Consider the following 26,349-nt stretch of genomic DNA (forward strand, 5'->3'; position numbering starts at 1 on the left):
ATAATCAACAAATAATGTATTATATATGTTCATATAAGACTTTATTGATCTCCAGGAGGAAATTACCCAGCTACCCTGCAGTATCTAAAGCAGTCCAAATTACCTTCCAATTACACTCCGCCTTTACCAAGTGACTTAAACATTAATGCAGCAATAATTATTTATACATTAATCCGTTATAGGCCATTCTGCATAACGAGAACTTATTTTTTGATACTTTATATTTTGACGATACATTTGAATGCATGATTTTTTTTGCAACAGAGTATTTCTACACTGTGGTATTGCTACTTTTTCCACCACTGCCCATTAATACGTTCAAGTTTTTAGCATTAAATAAGTGAATGAATTTAAATCCTTGAGCTTTGCATTGATGAATCTTGAAACTTGAAACGATGTGTGAATGATAGTAGGCTGCCTCCGGGTTTGTAAGTTATGCTTTGTTGCCTGTCCATTCAGTGTCGGCTGCTGCTGCCTCGTCAGCCTTTCTCTTTGCTACCGTTGTGAAACACAAAGGACCACCATCGCCTTTCTCTGGAACAATAACGTGGCTGAACATGACCACTGACATCACCCAAACTGTTCATCCACCGGAGTCCCAAAAGTAACTTTTTGGTAGATTTTTGCTCGTCTTAGGCCATCAAACCCCCAGAAACATCCACTTTTTCATTTTGTCTCCCAGGATCAAGGGATGAGGGTTGGGGATGGACCGGTTGCCGTGGAAATGGACTCCTATCCCATCATTGAGCTGATGAGCAGAAAACAAACTGGACTGTTGCTAAGTTGCTAAAGAAAAACTTCTCTCAGCGGAGCATTTGACTAACTGTGAATGTTTCAGGAGGTTTTGTGTTTCTTTGTGGTGTTACAACTGACTCAGAGACATGTCTGGGACCAAACCACGTGAGTAACCTGAATATTTAATGATTTAACATCTGGTGATTTTAATCGATCTTTCACTGAATTAAAGCAGTTTAATCACTGGGTGTCTTAAATAAATGTAATGATCTGTATTGAGGAACACTACATTAAAAACTATTGATGTAGTTTGTTAAAAACTTTAGATTACTTTAAAATGTGTGTGCATGCGCTCATGTGTGTGTGTGTCTTCGTGCATGTGTGTCTGCAGCAGCCTGTGAGGAGCTGTGGGACTCTGATCCAGAGGACACATCAAGGGAGCTGACGAAGGTGGTGTGTCTGGAGACAGACCTGCAGGATGGACAGTAAGGAGGAGGGGAGGTGTTCACAACCTGGCAACCTAAATTCTGTTTTTATTCATGCATAAGTACTTAAATGTAAAATTGTTGGAGATGGAATAAATTCTTAGATCCTTCACTTTAGTAAAAGTACTAATACCACACGTTTCAAAATACTTGTAGAGGTACAAAAGTGTCCGCATCAAAATGTACTTAAAATTGCACAAAATAATATATATTATATTATTTGTCAGATTATTTGCATTATTGATGAATTGATGTGTTCATCACTTTAACGTTGCAGCTGATAAAGATGAAGCTAATTGTAGTTACTTTAAATACTGCTGGGTAGTGTAATCTATTGAAAAACATTGTTATTAACTTTTGTTATTAATAATCTGAATCTGCCAGGTAACTAATGTTGTTAGATACATGTATATACAGTATTTTCCTATCTATACAGATGTTGTGGAGTAGAAGTATGAAGTAGCATGACATGGAAATACTCATGTTAAGTACAAGTACCTCAAAGAGTTAACTAAACTTAAGTACTACTGCAAATTATAGGTTACCGGGGACCCCTCTGGTATGTCCCTTGGAATAATTTGACATAGCCTAATATTTATTTATGTATTATTCTGCTAGTCTTAGTTATGTGAAGCAATAACAAGAGAACTGTATTAGAGATATATTAGACATACATTAAAAATATTTGTGTGTGTGTGTGTGTGTGTGTGTGTGTGTGTGTGTGTGTGTGTGTGTGTGTGTGTTTGTGTGTGTGTGTGTGTGTGTGTTTGTGTGTGTGTGTGTGTTACCTCAGGATGATGGAGGTTGAAGTGGGACATCACAGCGTGCTGTTGACACGCAGTGAAGGCAAATACAGTGCCATTGGTAACCAGTGTACACATTATGGAGCTCCACTCAGCAAAGGTAAAGAGGCACAAGGTGGAGGACAAACACACCTTCACTCCATTTATTAATTTATCTGTCGCATAACATTTATCCACCGTATTGTTATGTTTTGTCCACATGTCTTTGTATTTTACTATTGTCCCTTGATTCACACATGACTCTATGAGGATGGGACACTCTCATCTGTTGGAGCTGTACGTTTTAATGTAAAGCCAAAGTACACATTTTTGTTTTAATTTTAATATGGAAATGGTTTGAGTTTCATAGAAATACAGAATTTTTTTAACATGTTCTGCAGTTTGATAGTTTTGTCTTGTGTGTTCAGGAGTTATTTCTGGCCACACAGTGCGCTGCCCGTGGCACGGCGCCTGTTTCAACGTCCATACAGGAGATCTGGAGGAGTACCCCGGCATGGACTGTTTACCCTGCCACAAGGTACGAACCAGACTGGGCAGATATTTAACTTATAAAGATATTTGCTGTCATTTTAATGTAATTTGTCTTCTTCTCTTTTTAAGGTCACAATTCAAAACAACAAAGTGTATGTGTCTGTAAACAAAAAGGTAAGAAGGTTAACTTCTCTCTTTCAGTTGATGTCATGGCGCTTCCTGCGTCATCTCATCATTGTAAATGTACTTTGTTCAATGTGGAAATAAGCACATATGATAAATGGGTTTGTGAGGGCTCATATTTGTGTATTTTGTGTTTGTAATAACGGTTCAAGTCTTTTTTTTGCTTTTCACTGTGACATGTCAAAATGTGTTTTTGTGAATAAAGTTCTTTAACAGTAGATGTAACAAAAAGGAGAGTTAGGGAGCTGTCAATCAAGCACCGTCTGTAAACACAATAGTCCTGAGAAGAGGTTTAATCAGGCAAAACATACACCTGTGGACCGTCATTTAAAGGAATACTTCACCCCCAAAATGATCATTTGTATATAAATCACTCAATCCAAACACTGAGTAAACTCTTGATTAATTAAGTAAACAAATGCGTTTTGGCTAAAAGCTTACGATTTACTACTCACTACTTAAATATCAAAGTTTTAGCCAAAATGTTTTGCTTTTGTTAAACGCGTCTCCCATTGTCTTCAATTCATCAAGACTTTTCTCCATTTTTGGATTCTTCCTTCAACGTGGTCGCATGCGAGAAAATAATTCAAGGTAACAGGGCGTGAGTTATTCATATACAGATGATCATTTTGGGGATGAAGCATTCTTTTAAGTAAATACATATTCATCCAATATATCAATTAATCAACAGCTTAATTGCACAGTTAGTTAGAAAAACTGAAATAGTATAAAAATAAAGAACAAAAGACATTTGTTTAAACAACAGCAAAATAAACTAAATGTTCACTTTGTAATGTAATCCTCTAATCAATAATACATGCATGAATACTATATTTGGGATCTATTGTAGGTGACTAACAACATATCCTTTATACTTTTAACAATTCTTATTTGTAAATAATTGCAAATTCTTCCTCTTGATGAGTTTGTGACGTTGTGTTTTCTAAATGATTCAGACTCTCAGGCAGGAGAAAAGATTAAAGAGTATGGGACTTTCAGTACCAGGAGTTACTCACACTGTGCTGCTGCTGGGAGGAGGTGAGTGTGGACCGCTCCAAGTGTGTGTGTGTGTGTGTGTGTGTGTGTGTGTGTGTGTGTGTGTGTGTGTGTGTGTGTGTGTGTGTGTGTGTGTGTGTGCGTAAGTGTGTGATGCCGTCATTTAAAAATGAAACTATTTTTTTATGAATCGTTTAGTCATCTGACAGACACGTAACTGTTTTAATTTGTTTTAAATCACTTTTTAAGCCCATATTCTCTGGTTGTAGCTTCTCAAATGAGTATTTGCTGATTTATTTGATTTATTAAAGTTATTTATTATTTATTACTTTGGGTTTTGGACAAAACAAGATATTTGAAGATGTCCCTTTGAGCGCTGGGAGATTGTAACAGACATGTTCAGTACTTTCTAACATTTATATACGACATAGATGTACAGTAAGATATGTGATGATAATACGAGGAAGAATAAACATAGTTATGGTTAGAATTTGAACGTGCACATGGACAGGAAACATCATTGCATGAACTGATGAACAGAGATAAATAAACAATATAATAAATGTCAGTCATGTTTTCTCAGTGTGTGTGATGGTGTGTTAACTCTTTGTACGTGCAGGAGCTGCATCACTGATCTGCGCTGAGACTCTGCGGCAGGAAAACTTTGGCGGCAGAATCATCATGGTCACCAGAGACGACCTTTTACCTTACGACAAAACACGACTCAGCAAGGTGCTGTACGAACACCAACATTTAAGTGCTGAATGTGTCTATATTTCTTATTTGTCTACCATTACGGCACCCATCTTGCAGGTTATGAACGTGGAGAACGACAGTATTCTTCTGAGGAGGATGGAGTTCTTCCATCAGTACGACATCGAGGTGTGGCTCAGGAAAGAAGTGAGTTCCTTTTCCATTTCCTGTCTGCTCACGTCTTCGGAGCATCAACCTTCTACAGTCTACACTTGGTGCTTGTGGTATTTTGAACTGTACAATAAATTACAGGCCGTGTCAGTGGACACAGACAGGAAGACAGTCACATTTGACGATGGTTCAGTCCAGAGCTATGACCATCTCCTCATCTCAACAGGCTGCAGGTACAGACAAATACACACATAGACGCTGTATGTATGCGTACAAGCATTTCATTTGAAACAAAAGGCCCAGCCTGAGCCTTTTTGGGGCCCCCAGGCCGCCGCCCCTTTTCCCTCAAATGTGCACATAATACCATATTTTGCCATCATCGTCCTCTTCTCCCTCTTCTCGTCTGATACGTAACTTCTAAAATTGATGGATATCAGGAAATGGAGACCAGAGTATTTCACTGACTGCAACGATTATTCAACAACAATGACCAACAGTGGCATCACCACTACACTGCATTGCGCTGCTTATAATCAGAGTTGTGGTCTGTCCTTTAGAGCGAAGGGACTGGATGTGCCCGGCATGAAGTTGGACAACATCAGGAAGTTGGAAACACCAGAGGACGCCCGGAAAATCCACTCTGCCTGTCTGGGCTGCAGCGTCGTCCTCGTGGGAACTTCTTTTGTCGGTACTGTGTGTTCACATAATTTCACATTTGTCTGGATTGGCCATGTGAAGACAATGAAAGTAAACTGTAGACAAAAGACATGACAGCATCTAAACTACTGCAGGGATTTGTTTGTTGTGAAACCTAAAGTTTTTCATTCATCAGTTTTCAAAAGTCAGTTATAGTCATCAGTTTCATGGAGGCAGTAAAAGGATATCAGATGAGCCAACAGTATAAAATAAAACTGATTACATTAATTTAAAAAAAGCTGTTAGTTAAATATTTAATGGAGTGTAAAAAGAAATATAAAGCTTTACATTTCCTTTTACACTCTATTTTAATACGTAATACAATTTAAAAAATATATTATTTATTGGTACAAGCGGCCGAAATGGGTTTTCTCAGACGGGTGGCTGGCGTCTCCCTTAGAGATAGGGTGAGAAGCTCAGCCATCCGTGAGAGACTCGGAGTAGAGCCACTGCTCCTTTACGTTGAGCCAGTTGAGGTGGTTCATCTAGTAAGGAGCCACCTGGGCGCCTCCCTAGGGAGGTGTTCCAGGCACGTCCAGCTGGGAGGAGACCCCGGGGAAGACCCAGGACCCGGTGGAGAGATTATATCTCCTCACTGGCCTGGGAACGCCTCAGGATCCCCCAGTTGGAGCTGGAGGATGTGGCCCGGATAAGGGAAGATTGGGGTTCCTTACTGGAGCTGCTGCCCCCGCACTTTTATTAACACATTGTTTTTTTCAGGTATGGAAATTGCATCTTATTTGATAGACAAAGCCTCCAGTATCTCGGTGGTCGGCAGCAGTGAGCTGCCGTACCAGAACACACTGGGTCGTGAAATTGGCAAAGTCACCATGAAGGTAAGAAAGATTGAGAGTGAGTCCTGTATTGTGTCCTCACATTACTTCTATCTTCTGCTACTTCAAACTCTGTTGTTCCTGCAGATGCTGTCAGAAAAAAAAGTAAAGTTCTACATGAATGATAATGTGACGGAGGTCAGAGGTGTGGATGGCAAGGTAAAGTTGGTTTTATCACTCCAAATACAAACTCTGACAAACATAGAATGACACATATAAACACTGTTGCTGCTTCCTGTCCTCTGTCTCTTTCTTCCTCAAGGTGAAGGAGGTTGTGCTTAAAAGTGGAGAAGTTATCCCAGCAAATGTTTTGATTGTTGGTATTGGTGAGTGCAAAGCAGACATTTTTGTGATTTCACATTTATACAAATCTTCATACAATATAATTTCTGCTCATTCCCATTATAACGTCTTTACATTATCAATAAGACATTTCTGTAATTCACGTCATATAAAAACAGTGAAACGTCTCTTCCTTCCTTCCTTCCTTCCTTCCTTCCTTCCTTCCTTCCTTCCTTCCTTCCTTCCTTCCTTCCACCAGGTGTCAAAGCGAACTCGGAGTTCCTTCGAGGCAGCAAAATAGAGACGGACTCAAAAAACTTTGTAATAGTGGACAAGGTGAGCTAATAACCTGCTGTTAACCTGATTACCTCATTCTGTGCCTTCACTGTCAACACATCACCTCTCATCAAACAATGAAAGGGAAGAAGATATTTTTTCAGTATTTGTGCCAAGCATTAGACACTAAAGAGGAGGAGGAAGATTAAATGTTGAGAAAAATGTAAAACATGTCAAGAATCAACTTGACATTTCAAGATAAAAGTCAAACTTTTGAGAATAAATCAAACTTCTAGAGTAAGCGCATTCACTCAAAGTTAAAGTTTTTAACTTTATACTCGATATTTTGACTTTATTTTAGAAATGCTGAATACATTTTAAATCTTCCTTCTCTCTTTGTTTCCATTATGCCTGGCCCTAAACCTCTTCTGTACACATGACCTCAAACACAACAGTTGTGTTAAGTTAACATGTGTTTCTTCACATAAATCTGTATATTGTGCACCATTAACCATCAGTCCTCTGTCTGGATCTCCCTCCTGTAGTATATGCGCACCAATGTCCCCACTGTGTACTGTGGGGGAGACGTGGCCACCTTCCCTCTGGCGATGGCCAAAAACCGCCTGGTCAACATTGGACACTGGCAGATAGCACAAGCACATGGTAATGTAGAAACAATGTAGTCACAAAGTCTCAGAAGACTGACAGGCTGTAGATTTAACTATTAGTATTTTGTCTAGTTTTATTTCCAGGTAAGGCGAGATACTACAGGCTGTGCTGCTTCGATAACATGTCCTCTTTGAGAAGATAATACCTCATCTGCATATTTAAACATATCATTTTAGAAAACTTTGAAATACAAAAAATAAGTTTCATGGTGGTATCTATTAGGGAAAAGGTTGACCCTATTCACCTGTAGTTTCTGACACAAATGTAAAACATATCTTTATTGTTGTTTAGGGAGGATAGCAGCTCTGAACATGTTGGATAAACCAACTGAACTCAGCTCAGTTCCTTTCTACTGGACCGTCCTACTGGGTGAAACCATCCGATATACAGGTAGGCAAGTATTATCATGCAAACGTTGTTTTATATGTTTGTATGTTTCATATTTAATTCAAATTCACTAACTGTACTCTTTAATAAAACATGACAAACTCTGTTTGTACAAACTATATACACTCAATACCACCATGATACATTTTTGATTTTCCTACTTATCACCAAAAGATGTGACTTTTCTTTTCTCTGATCGTGTGCAGGTTATGGGGAGGGATACACTGACATTGTAATAAAAGGAAAGATTGAGGACAGGAAGTTTCTGGCATTGTACATCAAGTAAGTGGGGGGAAAAAAGCCCATCTGTAATTAGAAACATGCAACTCCTTTAATGAATATGTTCAAATATGTACGTTTAATTAACAAAAACACATTTAACCTGTAGGAATGATGAGGTCATAGCAGCAGCGAGCCTGAGCTACGACCCAGCAGTGTCCGCAGTAGCCGAGAGGTTCGTAGCAGGGAAAGTCATCACGAGGAAAGAGGCTGAGTATGTAAAATATTTCAGTTTTTAGTTCACCTTCTTTATTTATTTATTTAGTCTTTGGATAATAACATTGTCTGTCTAATCTTGCATACTACTGCACCCATCCGCCGAATATGTTTTTTACTCATTTCTGACTGCATGCTTAAGAACCTCTCATGGTTGCGGTGATTCACAGTATTTTATTGACTCTTTTATACAGTCATTGACAGCCGATTACTCACTCCTCTTAACCAGCCAGTAGAGACTGCAAGTTATCTAAAACTGCATCAGTAGCTAAAGGCATTTCCAGCAATTGGCTTGGTAAAAACAAGCCATACCAAATCTGTTGCATGACACATTTTGGCCTTTGTTGTGGTTTCAAAAAGTGACATTCATAGAGGTTGATCTCTTTTCAAACCGAAGCAGCTGCAGATTAATTTCATACCTGATATGTTATGATCCACTAAAGTTAGGCATGATACAAGATGAATAAATCCCAGTTTTTGTTGTCTCCACCGCCATCTTGACTGTAAGGGAGCCTGAGAGGACAATAGCTCTGGGACTCAAATGTTATGACAATACATAAGAGAAACAATGAAACTCATGGACTTTCAATTAGACTGAATTTAACTGAAGGAGAAAAAAAAACACCAAACAGTCGAACGCTGTAGCTTTACAGCAAGCTGTCAACTACTCTCTTCCCCCCCTTTTACTCCTGTGAATAGCATGTTTAACTTGTCAGCCTCACCTAACTGGAACCTACCACCTGTCCAATATAAGGGGGAGCTAAATTGAGCATGCATTCAAATCACACAGAACAATGAACATACAATCAACACAAGATCTCTAAGTTACTGCTGACATCTCAACCTATCTATGGGCACCCATCCATACAATTGAGCACACTTAATATAACATAATTTAATTTATTGCAGAACTATCATACCTATCTTAACAGTGGTAGCCCCTCTCTGCTGAGAGGACATAATTAGGCACACCTGTTTGCACTTTCCATGATTGAGCAGCTAATCTACCACAACAGCCCAGGCAGAACAACATCAAGATAACCAATAAAATAAGCTAACAAGCTTGTGTCATTTATACATCTTAATTGAGGTCTCAAAAAAACTAAAACATTGGGCAAAAAGGAATTATCAAGTGGACACAAAACACTGTTAATATTGGCAAACTGTGCCTAGTAAGAAGGGAAAGAGGCAACCTTTTCACAATGTCCTCTCTTTATTTCCTCTCCCTGACAGATCAGATGAACTGAGCTGGCTGAAGGTGTCCCGACCTACACTTTCCTCCACTCTTCCGCTCAACACGTCATCTGTGCAATGTTAACATGCAGCCAACTGTCTCTTCGTCACCACCGCTCTCACCGAAGACAAAGACAATCTTACAGTGAAGTTCATATTTACAGTGTTGAAGTATTGGATTTAAACTGTAAACGTCATACACTCAGTGTTCAGGTGAGGGGGACTCCACCATGCAAACAACAGATACCTCAGATGGATGCCGCTTTTGGGACTTCTTTTGTAATCTTAATATTTTTTTTAATGATTTACATTTTATTTTACATTTTATTTCATGGCCTTATGTCTGCACAGGTTTTTCAGTGACATCACATTTAAAATGTCTCAGTATGTTCTCCGCTGTTAATCTTTAAAATAACTTGTATTGGGCTGCTGGAAAAACACAAGTGGCCTTAATGCCCACTGCGGTAATGTACGTGGTCCGGTCAGTGAGTCGGAGGGGGGATTATGTGCTCAGCTCTTTGAAGCAGAGATGCTGAAATAGGCAACGGTAACAAAACACACCAACAGGCAACAATAGGCCTTTCGACAAACAGCCCATAAATGCAGTGTGACAAAACCTTCACAAAAGAAATGCTGCGTTTTTTCCTCTCTTTCCCCCTCTGTCTTTCTGCTGGTGTATCACTGTCTTTACTTCACCCCTCCACATTTACTTTTAGCTTCACTCTCCCTTCCTGTCAACAGCTCGCCTCAGTCCACTGTGTCCAGGGTTCAAGTGGTGCAGATATTTCACGGCCCACGGTTTATATGTTGTACTATGTTGTATGTATTTAGATCATGATCAGAATATCGGTATACCTTGTGATGTAAAACATTTTTCTGGATAATCAATTGAGAAATTGTTAATGGAAAAAATAACCAGACAGGAAACTATTTTCTTTTTAGCTAATAGAGCAAATTCAATACCTGACAAATCAAGGTTCTTCAACACATTTATGCGGAAAATTATATTTAAAAAAAACAATATATATATAGGTCTACATAATAATTTATTTTGCCACTGGTATATATCGTCATACATGTTGCTTTCCATTCTTGAAGCTAATACTAAAATAATTTCCATCGTTCTGCTCATCTCACTGATGAAACATATGTTCTCCTTAGGATTTTAAGTAAAACATGTTCTCTGCAGCTTTGTTAGCAATGCAAAGTGAGCCCTGATGCCCAGGTAAAAATAACAGGAATGTATTTGTCATTTAAACTTTTTTGTCTTGTGTGTTTCACTTTGTTCATGCATAAAAATATCTCAGGCACAACAGTACTGTCTCTTTTTGAATCACTTATCAGTGTTGGAGCATCTGATTTGCACATGACTTTGCTGCCATCTATTGTGCAGCAGAGGTAGTTTCCTAGATTTATTTTCAGACTTTCCGAAGATGTAGCTTTTTAAAGTGTCCTTTCATTTCCTTTCAATTAGCCATCAGTATTGAGCAGCAAGAGATAAGTAGAAAAAGAGAGGGGTATATCCATTACTGGATTCAGGACTTTGCACATTAGATCACTGGTATAGCAGATTTAGTTTGACAGCATAGTAACACATTGTTACAGCGGTCACATTTAAATTTTAATAAACAACCCCACACCCACTTTTTTTGTAAAAAAGAAAAGAAAAAAAAGAAAACTGCTAACCTGTGTTACATTGTAGGTGTGAAAAAATAAATGTCATGTGATCCCCATCCATTAAACCCTCCTCTACCTCACGGACCTGTAGACTCGCAGATGTGAGGGGGCCTCAGCGGTATTATCCTGATTGGGTTTCAGTCCTGAAAGACCCACTTTGGGTATTTTCTGGAAGTGTTAAATAATTTAGAAGCTTAAACATAATCTGTGCAAATCCTCTATTAAGTTTTAAACAGTTCCTGTCCTTGTCCACGGGCAGTAGGTAGAGTGGCTACCTGTTTCTATCAGTGCTTTAAAGGGTATTGAATTGGCAACATTATTTGTTTCTCTTCCTATGTCTTAACCGCATCCAAAGATCTTCCCTCTGTTGCTCACTGCAGATGCATTTGTTTTATACTGTCAACATTAAAGTGAGATGCTCAAATTCATTAATGACTCCTGTTTGACATATTGAGTCAAAGCCTTTTTGTCTTTGCTCTCTTCAGGAAAAGTCAAGGCACCCAGGGTTTCTTTTAACAGAGTGTCTGTGGTGTAGCGCTGCCGCCTGTTGACCCTGTACAGCTCCAGCCTCTTCTCCTCAGCCTGGGGGTTCTCCAGCACTCCCTCCCACCTCAGGCACTCCCTGGCCTGGGCGCTGAGCTCTCCGCTGTCACTGGTTTTGTAAGTTGTTGTCAGCAGGGCCAGTGAATACTTGGGGGGGTTTTCGCTCTTCCGATCGCTGCCAGCGAGCCATTCTCCATCCTTCTTGCTGGTAGTTCTGAGCTTGGGCAGCTGGGCTCGAGGCTGACCCGGGCTCTGTGGGGCCAGCAGGGTTACAGGTGAGGTCTCAGGGGGCAACGATACATCTTGAGGTTTCTCTGCAGGGAGGCAACATAAACATGTAAGCTCATGCACACTGCCAAACAAAGCTGAAGGTTCATGTTACTAATGACTCCCTCTGGAGTTGGAGGGCTAATGGCTTGGTTTATAGTAATGAGCTGTAATAGGCCAGCTGCGGGAAGCGACACTGGGGGCCAATTCTCTATTGACCTATTTAACCCTGAAGGCAATCCTCCCCCTCCACCACATGATCCTTATACTTGTGTTTACATTGTGTACAATTACAGTGACCTTGGTTTGAAGTGGCAAAGCGATCATACATTAAGGTCAGTTCAAATGATTGTTTTTCAACTCTTTGTAAAGTCTGTGCTCCTTAACTGTGACTAATTATAAATACATGCTGTGAGAGATATTTGAAGGCTTCAGGCTTTTCATTATGTGAATTAATATGCATTTCATGGTCTGCTTCTATAAGATATGCTTTTATAAAGATAATTATAACAATCATTTAATTTAAATGTATTTAAGGTTTGTAACAAAACTAAAAAGTCCAGGTCATTATAGTGATTTAACACCGTATATAAAATAGGATGTGGTAATACTTTATTACGTTTACTTAAGAACAATTTTGAATGCATTGTTTTGACTTGTAATAGAGTACTTCCAAATCATAGTATGTCTACCTTAGTAACCTGAGTAAAACATCTGAATGCTTCTTCCAACATTAAAAAGTGTATTTACCTGTGTTTTCTGGAGGAGTTGTCGAAGCGGTTATTTTCTTTCTCTTCTTCTTCTTCTTCTTTCTCTTCATCATCTTCTTCTTGATCTTCTTTTCATTGTCAGAGGAGCTGCTGTGTGGCTGCAGCAGTTTACAGTTGTTGTCTTCTGGCATGATGTAGTCTTGGCACACCGTGTCGATGAATAGGTCTGTGTGAGTCTGAAGACGAATGTGTCGAAAGATAAATTGCTTTTCAGATGAATCCTCTCAATTGCAGCAGGACCATTAAATTGGGAAATATATAATTAACTGCAAAAAAAGGTAAGCTAACGCTGAGCACAGAGAGTGGACATATTCGTTTCCTCACAGGAAGCGGTGCTATTACAGCGAGTAACGGCAGCTTTAGTCCCGAGACAACCTGCTTTATTCCCCGTAGTTTAAGACACGTTTGTATATTGCACAAAAAGGCAGAAGAAATGGTAAAACGCTGGATGCTATATTGCTAACTACCTTTAACATTTTGTTGTATTTGTTCCGGTACAAGCAGCATTTCCAGAATTACTCTTCACCGCGGCGTTGCCCAGTGACGCGTCGCCGTGGCAACAGCACACACCTTCTCAGAGTGGAGATTTACATCCGGGTAACTTGCGTTTATTAACATATTTAGGATACACATTCCTGAGGGGTATGTTTTAAAATAAAATAACAGTTTGTTCTGGTAAATACATTTAGTATGCAAACGTTGTGCATGTCCAAAACTAAAGTTTTCCTTCATTAATTCATGTTTAGATTCAATATTAGAGACGAATAAAAGAAAACAAGAGGATGTTCAAAAGCCATATACGATGGAGTCTAGATATTTTGGCACGGAGGGTTGAGCAAATTTCGAACAGGTCATCCAATGCAAGGACACCGCATATTTACCACGCCTTATAATACCATGACATAAGGTTATGACCCCGACGTGATTTGAACACGCAACCTTCTGATCTGGAGTCAGACGCGCTACCGTTGCGCCACGAAGTCCAAGTGTCGAAGTATTCCTATATGAAAGATGACGTAGTCTGAAGGTCAAGGATGACTAAGTACGGATACAGAATAAGCTTTATTGGTCAAGTAGCCAACACATAGGAATTTTCCTTTGATCTTGCTGACTTGACATTTCTCATATTCTTTTATAGGCTATGGATATATATTCTGGACATTACATATTCATTGTAGCGTGTAGAGAAAATAAGCCCTCCTTTGTTGGTTTTATAAATGATTTCAAATTATAAAACAATAGATATGACTATCTAGTCTATTGACTATCTAGCACTACTCCAATTACAGTCGGTGCTTAGAAATTATTTCTACTTTTCCAGACTGCTACTTTTGGGATTTATTTATTAGTTTAGGACCTTTTGGATCTTATACTTCTACAAAATGTGGACCATTATGTCTTTGCGTTTTGTAATTTGGAATCTCTAGAGGATGGATATGAGTTCCCCTCTCTTCTCCTTCTTTGTCCTTCCTTTACAATGTTATGTTTTTGCCCCCTATATACGTTTTGGTTGTTTTATTAGCGATCTTCATCCTGCTTGGTCGTCAGTAACGGATCCTTAGTTCCCCTACTTCTTGGACAATTTAACAGAGACCGAGGCCCTCTGGTGGACACAAAACTAATTTTAACAATCCAAATCCATTTTAACGGCATGCTTCCTGTCATCACAGTGAAATAAAATATCTATACAAGCAAGCACACATGCTCATCTGATGAAACCAGAGCAGTCTGAGACGCGTTGCTCTAAACTATTTTAAGCCCTTGGATAAATTTGGGCAGCGGTCCTTCAGTCATTTATGAGTTCTTTGAGTGAGCTGCACAGAAGTATCTGGCCTTGAGCTGAAGCCACAATAATAAAGAACAAGGAGGAGATGATTGTCAGGCCAGATTTAAAAGATTAGAATAAATCATATTTATGCAACATCGCATTTCATTATTCTCGTGAAATGTACTTCTGAGTGAATCTTTTGGGTCCTGCAAAGGTTCAATGTGAGACTCTCTAACTTACAAAAGAAGAAATATTACAATCTTCATTTACAAATGAAGATGTAGGGATGTTTCAACATATCGGTATTGACGAGAACAAATGATTAATTGTTAATAATTTAACAAATTAAATATTGATATAATCAATATATATATATATATATATATATATATATATATATATATATATATATATATATATATATATATATAATACACATGTTTATTTTAATAGGTTAAATACTATTTATAGATATGTTATTAAATATATGATAATTTTGTGTAAATAATCCAGCGGTTCCTAAATCATTTCCATTTATTTCCATTCTCGCTTTGCCTCCCAAACGCTCCACACAAAATTTAGTGTAATTAATTTCCCAAAAAAAAGACAAAAATCTAAACAAAATTAAATAATTATTTGACTAATATCAAAAAGAAATCTAATTTTCCACAGATATCACTATAATATCGTTATTGTGAATTATTTTGGCCATAATAATCATGTAGTGAAAATCTGATAAGCAATTACAACAAAAGTCACTGTAGCTCAATTCAATACGCCCAGGGGTTTTGCCCATACAGCCTTACTTGTCAGTTTACTTACTTTACTTTAAGACTGTTCTCCACTTGTGATTCTGTAACACTATGTTTGAGCATTAATTGGCACACGTGGCCACAGTGGCAGCTGTTTAAACAAAAGCTACACAATCTCACTTTAAACTGTGTTTAAACAAGCAATAACTGATTGTTTGGCCACTTGGGTGCAGCAGAAATCACGCTGTAAAAGCAATAGTGACAAAGCCTTTTAACAATGTCCTATTTACACATCCAGCTGATATATGGAGCAATTTTATCATTTATTTGTAGACGTGTTTCTGGCCAATATTCACTCTCTTTTTTGGTCCTGATGGAAATATCTGACTCTTTGGCTGCTAAATGCTCCACTATGATCACCAGGTAGTTGCTAACTGTTTGATATTTGGTGCTGAGCAGCTAGTGTACAGTGGGTTTTTAGAGCTTTTTGCCAAAAAACCGCTGCCTGCTGTGGCCAAAAACAAAACTTTAAGAGCAGTGAGAATGAACCAAAACAAAAAAAAAAGTTTTGGGCTAGAAAACTGAAAACAAGCTGAAACTCATTATAAATCTCCAGCTGAGGGCAGCTGTGGAGCTCGGTGGTAATTCTGTGGGTTTGTTTGCATACAAGTAGTCACATGACCCAATGTTAATGTAAAAATAATGATTATGGCAGATTTAAAGGCAATTTCAAGGAAAATATACCACCATTATTTTAGAAAGTGTTGGTAAATCTTTTATTATTATTGTTTTATTTCTGTATCAAAAGAAAAAAGCATTTCCGGACTAATTTGTAAAGTAAAAGAAAAAGATGTGTGCTAATGTGTGTTACTGATGCTCAAAGGACTTAAAACTATTTGTGAAACCATGTCCTTTTCATTTCATATGTGCCTCTGACAACATCCACAGCACGCAGCCTGGTATTTCACAGGGAGTTTCCATCCTATTCCTGTCCCATAGAGTCTAGACCCCGACTGCTTCCTCAGTACTAAGTCACATGCATGTACACACAGAAACACACACACGTACACACACACACACACACACACACACACACACACACACATGCTGAATTTGTTAAGTTAATGAATCTGGCCCTTCAAAGCACAAACCCTTTTAAAGCATTACACACAATGTAACCTTTCTAATGCTATAGTCAACTAAACTTGAATGCTATGTTCTGTCTGCAATTAAAACATACACCCACCAGAGCTATGAAAAGTCTCAATCTCTGACATCAAACAAGTCTGTCCTGCTTCTGCATTTCCTCCCCACATATCTGAGCTCTTCCAGTAACAACTACAGGAGGAAGAAAAAAGATAAATCATAATGCTGAGTCAGAGGGGACACGTAACATGTATTATGCAGTGGTGACAGAGTTCATAGTGAGATGTGGACATAATAGAGGTGTTCTTAAAAGTGACAGATAGTTGGCTGCCAGGGTATAACAAAAACAAAATCATATGCATGATTGTACAGACAAAATGATACTTAACGGCCAACACAAAGCACATTACACATTTACACTTATTTAACCTTCGACCCACACAGTTTTTAGGTGAACCATGCCCCTTGCGAGCCAAAGGACGGTGGGTGGTGGAAGATATGACTCACACACTCCTCCATCTGGTGCGGACGTCGTTATACAAATAGATGTTGAGTTGCAGTAAGTGCACTGGCATCTGCTTGCAAGACCATTTTTAACAACAGCTTTAGAAAACATGCCAAATTAGAGTTTGTTTGGAGGGAATTTGTACATAAAGGCCTAAGAAATCTCAATCCAATCAGGGTGAATGTTTTACAGAAGGGGGTTTAACCTTACTGGTATACTTTCAGGCACTCTAGATATGTATAGCAGTTAGGACATAAAGTCTTCAGAGAGCAGTTAGATCATCTTACAAGGTGAAGCAGGTTATTGTGTGTAACAAACTCAGTACAGCTTATTATTTGGACTAAATTAATACCTAAAATCAGTGGCGGAGCCAGAAGTTGTAAACATTCAGGGTTCTACCCAAACCTAAGGGGTCCTAAAATGTGTACATCATTTGGGGAAAAGAGTCCTGTAGAGCCCACATCCTATTTTCCTATACTATTATCATCATTCTGAAACCATAACACAATAAATGTTGAGGACGCCTAATTTTCACACCTGCCATTTAAAAAGTGGAAAACGTGTTACTATTTCTAAGATACCTACAGCACATAGGCAGCATTACTCATCTTGAAACCTATGTTTGTCAAAGAGAGACTGAGGGGAAATGACACAAAGTTGAAGGTATTTTAAAGCCTCAAAGATTCGGGGCTTTTGAGAAAACATTTGAGACCGGAGTGCCAGAAGTCACCACTTCCCCCCAGCTCCACCCCTGCCTGTAATTAGTAAATGTTTTTTCGTACAAGACATTTAAACCCTAACCAACTATTTGACTGGTGAGCTCATAACAAAATATTCTCAAATATGGAAAATGGATGGATTGACATTTCCCTTAAAATCCTTTATGTTCTGTTAAAAGAAAATATATAAAGTTGTTATACAACAAGCAGAGGAAAGAGAATGAGCTTTGCTGTGTGTGCTCAGTGTGTCAGGTGACAGTGATGAAGCAGATTCTCAAACTGCAGAAACCTTAAAGCAGCAGAGTGATTAGCTCAGGCTCACAGGAGAGAGGGGGACATAAGGAATGAGACTGGCCTTGTTGTGTGAGTGTCTGTGTAGATCTAAATATATATAATCCTGAATCTTTCATTACATTTACACACATTATACATAAGTAAAGCTTCCTTTTAATTTCTAAATGACCCATATAACCCCCTTGTCAATCCTATTGTCATAATTTCATAAATGTTTATTAAAAATACATGTTGCTTTACGTCCTGAACAATGTGGCAATATGTAGGTGAATTATTATTAACAGGTCAATCTTCTGCCTCATGGGCTGCGCACAGCGTGCACACGTCAGCTGCGTGCATATTCGTGGCTGCCACGTCATTACGCTGCCAGCTGATCGGAGTGGGAAGCCGGGTGTGTGTCTGACTTCAGTGAGTGAGAAAACAAAAAGAGAGAGAGAGAGAGAGAGAGAGAGAGAGAGAGAGAGAGAGAGAGAGAGAGAGAGAGAGAGAGAGAGAGAGACAGCGAGAGAGAGAGAGAGAGAGAGAGAGAGAGAGCACGAGAGAGAGAGAGAGAGAGAGAGAGAGAGAGAGAGAGAGAGAGAGAGAGAGAGCACGAGAGAGCACGAGAGAGAGAGAGAGAGAGAGAGAGAGAGAGAGAGAGAGAGAGAGAGCTGGGGCAGGAGTTGTGTAAAAGGGGCTGAAGTCCTGCGCTGCGTCCTCCACTGCTGCTGCGCTGTAAAGAAAAGTAGGCACCACCAGATATATAAATGCTGCCGAACCGTTTTATATCGTGGATGTAAAACAAACAGACAGACAGCGACACACCCTCGTGAAGGTCCAGGACTCCGCCGGAGCAGTGGGCGAGGCAGGCTGAACTCCGCCGGACCGTCCAGATGGTTTGTCCGCGCAGCAGGAGCGGTTCGGCCGGTGGTCAAGGTGGGGCGTATTACTGACTGAGAGCCTGTCTGTTTCTGCTGGCTAAATGCTTCTTCCTGTCAGCCTGATTTAGCTTGTGGCTGCTTGATGACCCAGTTTGCGTTTAAACGGCATCTGGCAAACCAGTCCTTAACAGTATTCAAGTAAAATCCACCTCTTCAGGTCTGATTTCTGGTTTACAGCGGCAGCTTTCTGCACACATTTGGCGTCATCGGATTGTCGAGGATATAGATTTAATGTTATAGGAGTTCTGGCTGAAGGCCTGTCTGTGTGTCATGTGGATCATATCGTCCAGGCCCACTGACACATAGTATGGGCACCCCCTTGAAATATGACCACAACCTTCCAGCTCTTGCAAAGTAGCCTAATCCACATTTAAGGTGAGGTTTTGTTCAAGTGTTGCATGTAGTATCTGCACAAGCAGCTAAAGGGCTGCTTGAAGTGTGCTAAAAAGTCAGAATTACGTCTAAATGAACACCAAAGGGAACAGAAAAGCCAGCAAATGCACAGACCGCATGTTATTAGTGCTAAACGATTTACAGATGTGACTTTATATTATGTTTAAACCTATTGTGTGTCATGACTACCATGTAGTACATTTAGAAAATGAGGAAACTTGTACTCAAGCCTCCAGAGAATTAATTTAGTCATTTGTACGAACTTAACTGTCAAATGTTAGATTTATAGGCTATATCAAGCTGTGATGTCTGTGATTTATGTAATCCAAACCTGTCCAAAAGTGTCCGCATTCAAAGCCCCTTCAAATGTGCTGTGTTCATAATAGGCCTAGGAAAAAGCCTCAAGTAGGGGATAGGTGAAAATCAGGAAGGGGCTGAGTTATTTCTCAGAAATGCACCGACAGTCATCTGGCAGATCTTTCTTGAAATGAAAGATATAAAGTGTTTTACTCCTAGATGTTTTAGGACCAGTAAAACATTCTTAAAGCAGGTGACGCAACAAAGTATTTAGGCCTCCATGTCTCCTCAACTCCTTTTATATATACAATTCTTTAAAGTATTTTACACTTCTATAAAATATTTTAAAAGCAGAGTACAGTAATGTATAAGTAGTCTTTCTCTGGGATAAGCAGGGGAAAGCTTACTGTAGTGTACATCGATGGAGCCTGTCTTACATAATTGTGCAGCCAGAGTTCAGTGTGCCGGTAGGAATGCGCAATAGGCTGTGTCACGAGCTGCATTTGTGCCATTGCAATCCGGAGTGTGACATAAGCCACTCTGTCAATGAGGATCACATTCACATGGCGATTACAGGGTGTCAGTTAAAAAGCAACTAATCTTTACTACATGTGTTGTTTCCCCTGCACCCAGGGGAAAAAAAAGCAATCTCCCCTGTGCTGGTTGTATTGCCTACATTTGCAGAAGTGAAGCCATCTTGCTTAACTTGGGTTACACCCTTCATTTCTATTGCGTGCCTTGTCAAGGGAGGATGGGGCAAGAAGGGATGTGTTATGTAGGTTCATTTAGAAAAAAAGGAATCCAGTTATTTCAAACAAAATGGCACAGACTGCCTCAGGACAGGCTTACAGGCCCCATACCTCACATTACACTCTCCCAGGATGTCATGAATTCAGAATGGTATTTAGCTATTTCTCTTGGCAAGTAAAACAACCCACACCCTTTTTTTATTTGTACTGATCTTAGGGTTAAAGTCAGATGGCATTTTGAAGTCCTAGCAGCAGAGCATAAGAAGAGGCTCTGCACTATGATCAGTGTGTTGCCAAAGCCACCGCCCTTTCCCTGTCTTTGTCCCAATTCCCAGTCTAAAATGATCAGTCTATATTGCAGACTACAAACTAGGGCAGTGAACTCTCTCCAACTGGGCCACACCCACAGCAGAGGAATGCACCTGGAGTGATATGTTATAAAACATTTCATTATAGCGTGTAAAGCTGTCGCAGCAGTATGCAACTCTTTTTATTTCATGTTTAAAATCCTGCAATTCACCTTTTCTTGCGTAGCTACTTCGATGACCGTCAGGCCGACTATTTAGGTGTCTTATCTCGTCCCCACATGTGGGATTCTCGCACAACCCTAAACCTGAAAAGGTCGAATGAGTGGGCTCGTAGCATTGAGAGAGGTTTGACCCGCTCTCCATCATAAAGCCCTTTTTTTTTGTTTTCCGTTCTCCATCTTCAACTAAAGTGCGCTGCTTCTCCCTGTCTTTTTATTATTTGTCTTTTTCCAAATGATTCAAGCTCTACTAGATGAATGAATACATTATTGCAGCTAAGGCTTAATAATGGGAGTAATTTCTCCTTGCATTGTACATGCACAACCTGTTTACACACCAACTCCAGTGTCTTTGCTCTTTCTTATCCTCCCCGTTGTGGCAGAGAATGCACATCCCAGATAAGCTCAGTCTTTTGTGTATTAGACTGTTTTTTTATCTCTTTTTACACCGTTGCCCCGTGTATAAAAGCCTGTCTCAAGGCCTTCCACACCGACCTCCGTGGCTCAATCTGACTCTCTCGCTCGGATAAAGCCAGAGAAAGGGAAAGGGAGAGGGGGAGGTAGAGAAAAGGAAAGGAAAAGGAAAAGGCAGAGGGCGAGGTGAGGGTGAACCTAACGGTGAAGCCACGTCTGCCTCATCCGGTGCAGACCAGATGTAGATGGAGAGGAGACGGGTGAAGGAGAGAGGGATGGAAAAGGAGGATTGTGCAAGGCCACGGCAGCCGGATGGAATTTCTAACATACGCAGCTGGAATGTCAGGAATGCAGGACAGTCTGATGTGTGAGAGAAGAGAGACACAAAAAGAAGAGATATGGGAAAGGGTGGCACAGCAAAAAGAGTCAGGGCTCAACACTGTCTGTCATTGTGAGGATAAAAATACAGAGTCACTCTTTGTGGAAAGAGTGGCACGCTATGGAACAAATAACTTTATTCAGTTTGAGGTTGTGGCAGTTATAGTCGACGGTTATGAGAGTGTGTGGCCCGAGGACTTGTACTGTACGTCCTCACTGACTTCATTAAGATCAACACTGGCAGGAGCGCGTGTGCAGGCCTGTGTGGGGGAGGAGGAGGGTGGTGGTTCACTTTATGATACTGACGAATGACGGCCTTCTTTTGCTAAACATCTGCTTCTTTGAAACATACGCTGCAGAAAAACTATGTAGAATCAGTTATTTGTATTAGTCATGCTCGTGGCGTGTCTCTAGGGATGGCAGTGCCGTTCTGTCAGTCGCTTTACCACTTTGGTCCACTCTGTAAAACTTTGACGGATTGCCATGAAATTTGGTCTAATGTCCCCATGTCCCCCACAGGATGAATCTTACATGTTGATCTAGACCATCATCATCAGATCCCACTTTTGCCCAATACTTTAGTTAATGACCAAATGTCTACTAAATTAATTCCCATCAGCCTCAGCTGTAATTTGAATTTAGTGCTATTTAGCTAATGTTTGCATGCTAACAATGGTGAATATGACAGCTGCTAAATATCAGCATGTTAGCATTGTCATTGTGAACATGTTAGCATGCTGAGCATTTAGCTCATAGCACCATAATGCTTAAGTACAGCCTCGCAGGGATGACTGTAGACTCTCAGGAGCGTATTCACAAAACGATTGCGATTACTTTACCCACAAAGGGTGAAATGCACCCCTAGATGCGCTGCCAAGCAAATGGCGTCTCAGTGGTCCGGTGCTATTTGAACGTATTTTATATTGGGTCATTTTCAGACATTTGTCGTCTAATTGTCTTTCTGTGAAAATGAGCTTCATTGCAAAAACTCCAAGCACAAAGATCGGCGCTAATGGCCACATTCAGTTACAGTAAAAGATAATTAGCATCATCAGAGAGTTGGTAACTGAAGCGCATTGTGTCACGCCCAGACTTTCCAGTGATCAAGGCAGCTGTGATTGTGGCCAGGCGACTGCATCGCCCTGCTCCGCTCAAACTCATGTGTTTTGGGATGCAGCGGACAGTTGTTTCATGAGAAATTAATTTAGTCAGGTTATTATATAAACAAATTCATTCCCTCTTCCTCCACAAAAAAAGGTCAAATTGCACTTAGCTGCTGAACTTTATGGCTGCGTTTGCACTGTAATATCATTAGCGTGTGGCACCAGCCAAGTTTAAGTGCTAAAGTATGTTTCATTTTAAATAAACTAACTTAACTATTTACAAAAAGACAAGCGGATAAACAGATAAAAGTAGTACATTTGTCTATGGATACTTTTTTCAGTTTAAATAAGTCACAAGTCAGAACAGGCCTCTGCATGATGACTCACATTGACATTTGCCAGAAGGTGGAGGATTATTATTATTATTATTTGTGTTTTTCATGTACAACTTGTGTATTATCCATATTGATCCACTGTTGTGTGTCTAAACAGAAATCCCTCTCAGGATGATTGTGAAGTAAAATCCAAACTAAATGATTTCCGCCTGCAGCGCTGTCTGTAAAATGTTCATAAATCTTGTTAACCCGCCCCTCCCCCCTGCTGTGCAGTCTACAGACCGCGGGACATTCAAATACCTAAGATTATAGATTATTCTGGTTCTCCTTTCTGCAGGAAGGGACAGCATGTGTTACTCATTGTCAGCCAGACACCACAAGATTATACTCTTTGAAAGCAATGAAAGCACAGATTTACCTGAAATATGTTCAATCTCACTGTACATTTAGATTTATCTTTTAAATGCAGTTATCAGGGATCGTTTATTTTCCTGACTCGGCTACAAACGATACCTTAAAGTTACAATCTCGAAGATCTCCGTTTTGATTTTTCCTGGGAAGGTTGCTATAGACACCCAGTTCGTAATACTGCAAATGCAAGGGTTGCCCCCAGTGGGCCAAAGGCTGAATCACCATTGTGCTACTCGGCAATAGATAGTGACTTAACAGACATTTATTCAAAAGAAAATCTTCGAGATTATTCCTTTTGTTGATGTGTAATTCAGGTAAGAGTTGTGCATTGTCGCAAACAATATGATCAACAGTCGGACAGAAAATGAAAAGAAGAAGCGCAAATTCGTAATAACTGCGACACTTTCAAGCATTCACACACGACCTCACAACACCTGACCTCCACGCCAAACTCCAGCCTCCTCGGGTGAAATCTGTGGCCGCCATAGGGTGGCGAATTTGTTGTGGACCGCTTGTGACCGATACATGTAGAAAAGAAAGATTGGGTGTAGCTACAGGTTTCCTCTCTGGGAAACACCCAGACATTCACTTCATTAAAAAAAAAAAAGACTTCAAAAACAAATAGTTTTTATGACTTCTGAAAGGATTTCAAGATCTCTGCTTTCATGTGGAGGCTGAGTACTCCTCTTCATCACCTCTCGCTCATGCTTTGTAACCACGGTAACTGAAAAAAAAAAAAAAGAGGCCAGCCTGTGCTTTTGAGCATCATAACTAAGAGAATATCTAAGAATTTCTTGTTGGCACTGTCGAACATGCAGAGGCAGAGCTGAGCAGCTGATGCGTGTATCCCTCCTGGTAATCTGAGGCATGATCTCATGTGCATCTTCCCGGTCGTTCTTGCATACCGGCTCATTTCACCCACTTACTCACAGCCGATCTCACACGCTGTGGCTCGACTGCACCCACTTACTGTACGTGTGTGACTGGCTACAGGCCACCTCATACCCACGCTACCAGAGCAGGGAGTTTAGAGGGGAAGTTAAAATAATCTCTTCTCTTTCTGCAGGAATATGTGCACCCAACGCAGGCGAGGCAAGGAGAAGGAGTCACAGTCTGTGCCTTCAAAGCAGGGGCTGTCCGTCACTCCAGGCAACTCTCACGCTCTCTGGATGACTCCTCAGCGCTCCCTCACTCTTGGCCCCAAATGGCTGACACACTGCAGTTCTTCACTGGCAAGCTTTATGTTCCTGTACACATGCTAAAGCTGCCAGCTGAAGAACTGCTCTGGTCAGCCCTGCCCCGGATGACTCGAGAGGAAGTGAATGGGGGTTTGCTGGGAAGAGGACGGAGGAAGGCGGTGGTTCACACGCTCAGTAGTCAGACTGGAGTTTAATAATGACAGATTTTAGCCAACATTGTTTATAATCCTGTGTTTATTACATGCAAGTCTTTTTTCTTCTTCTCTCAAAACCCTGTGTAAATGTCTTATGAAGTGTGTTTCTCTTCTTACAATAAAGAACCAAATGTTTTTCTCAGACTTCGGTATTATTGTTGTGGACAAAACTGCACGCTATGAACAATAGAATACATACAGCACTGTCCAAAATTAACAAGACGCACACAGAGGCACACAATTAATTTATTCAAAAATGTGTAACACTCATCCCTTTTAAGTCTCTGCTGATCCCATTAAAGGAGAGCAAGAAAGATCAGAGTAAATTGAAATGCTCTTTAAATGTAAAACTGTCCTCAGATATACAATAACTTCTGAAAGTGGTGTTAATTCTCACATTAGCAAATCAACATGCTGACATTTCAGGACTGTGTGAATCCATTTAGATTGTTTTTACATACAAAATGTGAAACCAGAGGGAGAACACTAACACGCCTAACGTCTGTTCTTCGGGGCCTTAATGCATCATCCGCTGCTTAAATGGATTCCTTCACAAATTATAAACTTTCACAGACTGAAGTATTGAGATAACTTTCTGGATGTAAAATAATCTTTGCAACTGAGCAATATTCACTGTAAAGGTTCTTAGTTTACTTGGCAGCAGGATATTTAATTAACTTTATTGCTGTAAACCAAATTGATTTAATAAAAGAAATGTGTTTCAATTCTGTGTCGTCAATCGATTTATAAAAAGCCCCGTCATATTTTTCTAATTAAATGCTTGTAATGTTCGAGGGCACAGTGAATCCAGCATTTTTCTCTACAGACCTGATGGTTGTTGGTTTGCAATGCCAAAAACACATCAGACAAAAGTAGGAATATTTGGTTTAGACTGATTATTAGGACATTACAATGACATATCTGTAAATTAAGGGAAATAACCTGAAGCGTTGCTGCACTTTTAAACCTGTAGTTTCAGGGTCTTGGAGCAGTTTTCCCAAAATCACCACAAGGTGGCGTAATCTGCAAAACTAAGGTTGAAACATTGCTGAGGGCGACATAGAGCCTCGTTTCACTGAAGAATAGTGAGGGAAAGAAAGTCAGGCTGGATTATTTAAAATTTTATGTGGCTGTAAACTGTATTAAATACGTGGTGGATTATCAATTATTTGTAATTGAATCGTCACTTTATCCATACCTATGTTAAAAATGTATCAAAAACAATATTTCATAGAACAAATCCCAAATTGTTTAAGGGCATTATTATACAGATTAACATTTATGATGTAGTTGATAAACACTGTACGATGGACAATTTGGGAAGTGTTGGAATAAGTATTCAGGTTTTAAATTCAGGTCAAAAGTGATTCATTATACAGAATATACCGAGATCAACTACTTTTATTTAGCTGACGCTTTTATTACATTCTGATGGATCATTATTGAATTATTATAATTGATGCATTAATCTTTAGCTACTTCTTATTCTCTTGGTTCGTTAATCTTCAATGACGGATCCAATGTTCCATAGTGGGATGTAACTAAATATATTTACTCAAGTACTGAAGTACACATTTGTAC

The 26,349-nt window shown here is 39.8% G+C and overlaps 2 protein-coding genes, 1 long non-coding RNA gene and 1 other non-coding gene across 4 annotated transcripts; 2 read left to right on the plus strand and 2 right to left on the minus strand.

Annotated features, from left to right (window-relative positions):
- The first annotated feature begins 881 nt into the window (after positions 1-881).
- Positions 882-10,721, plus strand: LOC115019399 (apoptosis-inducing factor 3-like). Its single transcript, XM_029448938.1, has 19 exons — positions 882-900; positions 1,130-1,220; positions 2,014-2,123; positions 2,431-2,540; positions 2,624-2,668; positions 3,634-3,715; positions 4,293-4,405; positions 4,487-4,573; positions 4,679-4,770; positions 5,095-5,225; positions 5,954-6,069; positions 6,154-6,225; positions 6,329-6,392; positions 6,608-6,684; positions 7,170-7,287; positions 7,585-7,683; positions 7,887-7,962; positions 8,069-8,173; positions 9,409-10,721. The coding sequence occupies exons 1-19, from the start codon at positions 882-884 to the stop codon at positions 9,491-9,493; spliced, it is 1,692 nt and encodes a 563-aa protein (XP_029304798.1). The 3' UTR covers positions 9,494-10,721.
- LOC115019400 (protein LIAT1) lies at positions 9,476-13,225 on the minus strand. Its single transcript, XM_029448940.1, has 2 exons — positions 12,646-13,225; positions 9,476-11,942 (listed from the first exon to the last, which is right to left on the minus strand). Exons 1-2 carry the CDS (start codon positions 12,794-12,796, stop codon positions 11,491-11,493), a joined length of 603 nt encoding a protein of 200 aa, XP_029304800.1. The 5' UTR covers positions 12,797-13,225; the 3' UTR covers positions 9,476-11,490.
- A 351-nt stretch (positions 13,226-13,576) lies between these two features.
- trnaw-cca (transfer RNA tryptophan (anticodon CCA)) lies at positions 13,577-13,648 on the minus strand. Its single transcript has one exon. It is a non-coding gene; the product is annotated as a tRNA-Trp (tRNA).
- Positions 13,649-18,469: 4,821 nt separating this feature from the next.
- Positions 18,470-24,912, plus strand: LOC115018442 (uncharacterized). The gene is made up of 2 exons (XR_003833388.1): positions 18,470-18,764; positions 24,442-24,912. It is a non-coding gene; the product is annotated as an uncharacterized LOC115018442 (long non-coding RNA).
- The last annotated feature ends 1,437 nt before the right edge of the window (positions 24,913-26,349 follow it).

The sequence above is a fragment of the Cottoperca gobio genome, chromosome 14 (assembly GCF_900634415.1).
Source record: "Cottoperca gobio chromosome 14, fCotGob3.1, whole genome shotgun sequence".
In the NCBI taxonomy this organism is placed as follows: domain Eukaryota; kingdom Metazoa; phylum Chordata; class Actinopteri; order Perciformes; family Bovichtidae; genus Cottoperca; species Cottoperca gobio.

Bases quoted from the DNA above. Each gene is read 5' to 3' on its own strand.
- LOC115019399 (XM_029448938.1), top strand. The intron at 2,669-3,633 runs GTAAGAAGGTTA...TAAATGATTCAG, and splicing joins ATGTGTCTGTAAACAAAAAG to ACTCTCAGGCAGGAGAAAAG. The intron at 3,716-4,292 runs GTGAGTGTGGAC...TTGTACGTGCAG, and splicing joins TGTGCTGCTGCTGGGAGGAG to GAGCTGCATCACTGATCTGC.
- LOC115019400 (XM_029448940.1), bottom strand. From the start codon at position 12,796: ATGCCAGAAGACAACAACTGTAAACTGCTGCAGCCACACAGCAGCTCC. The intron at 11,943-12,645 runs GTAAATACACTT...GCCTCCCTGCAG, and splicing joins AACTCCTCCAGAAAACACAG to AGAAACCTCAAGATGTATCG.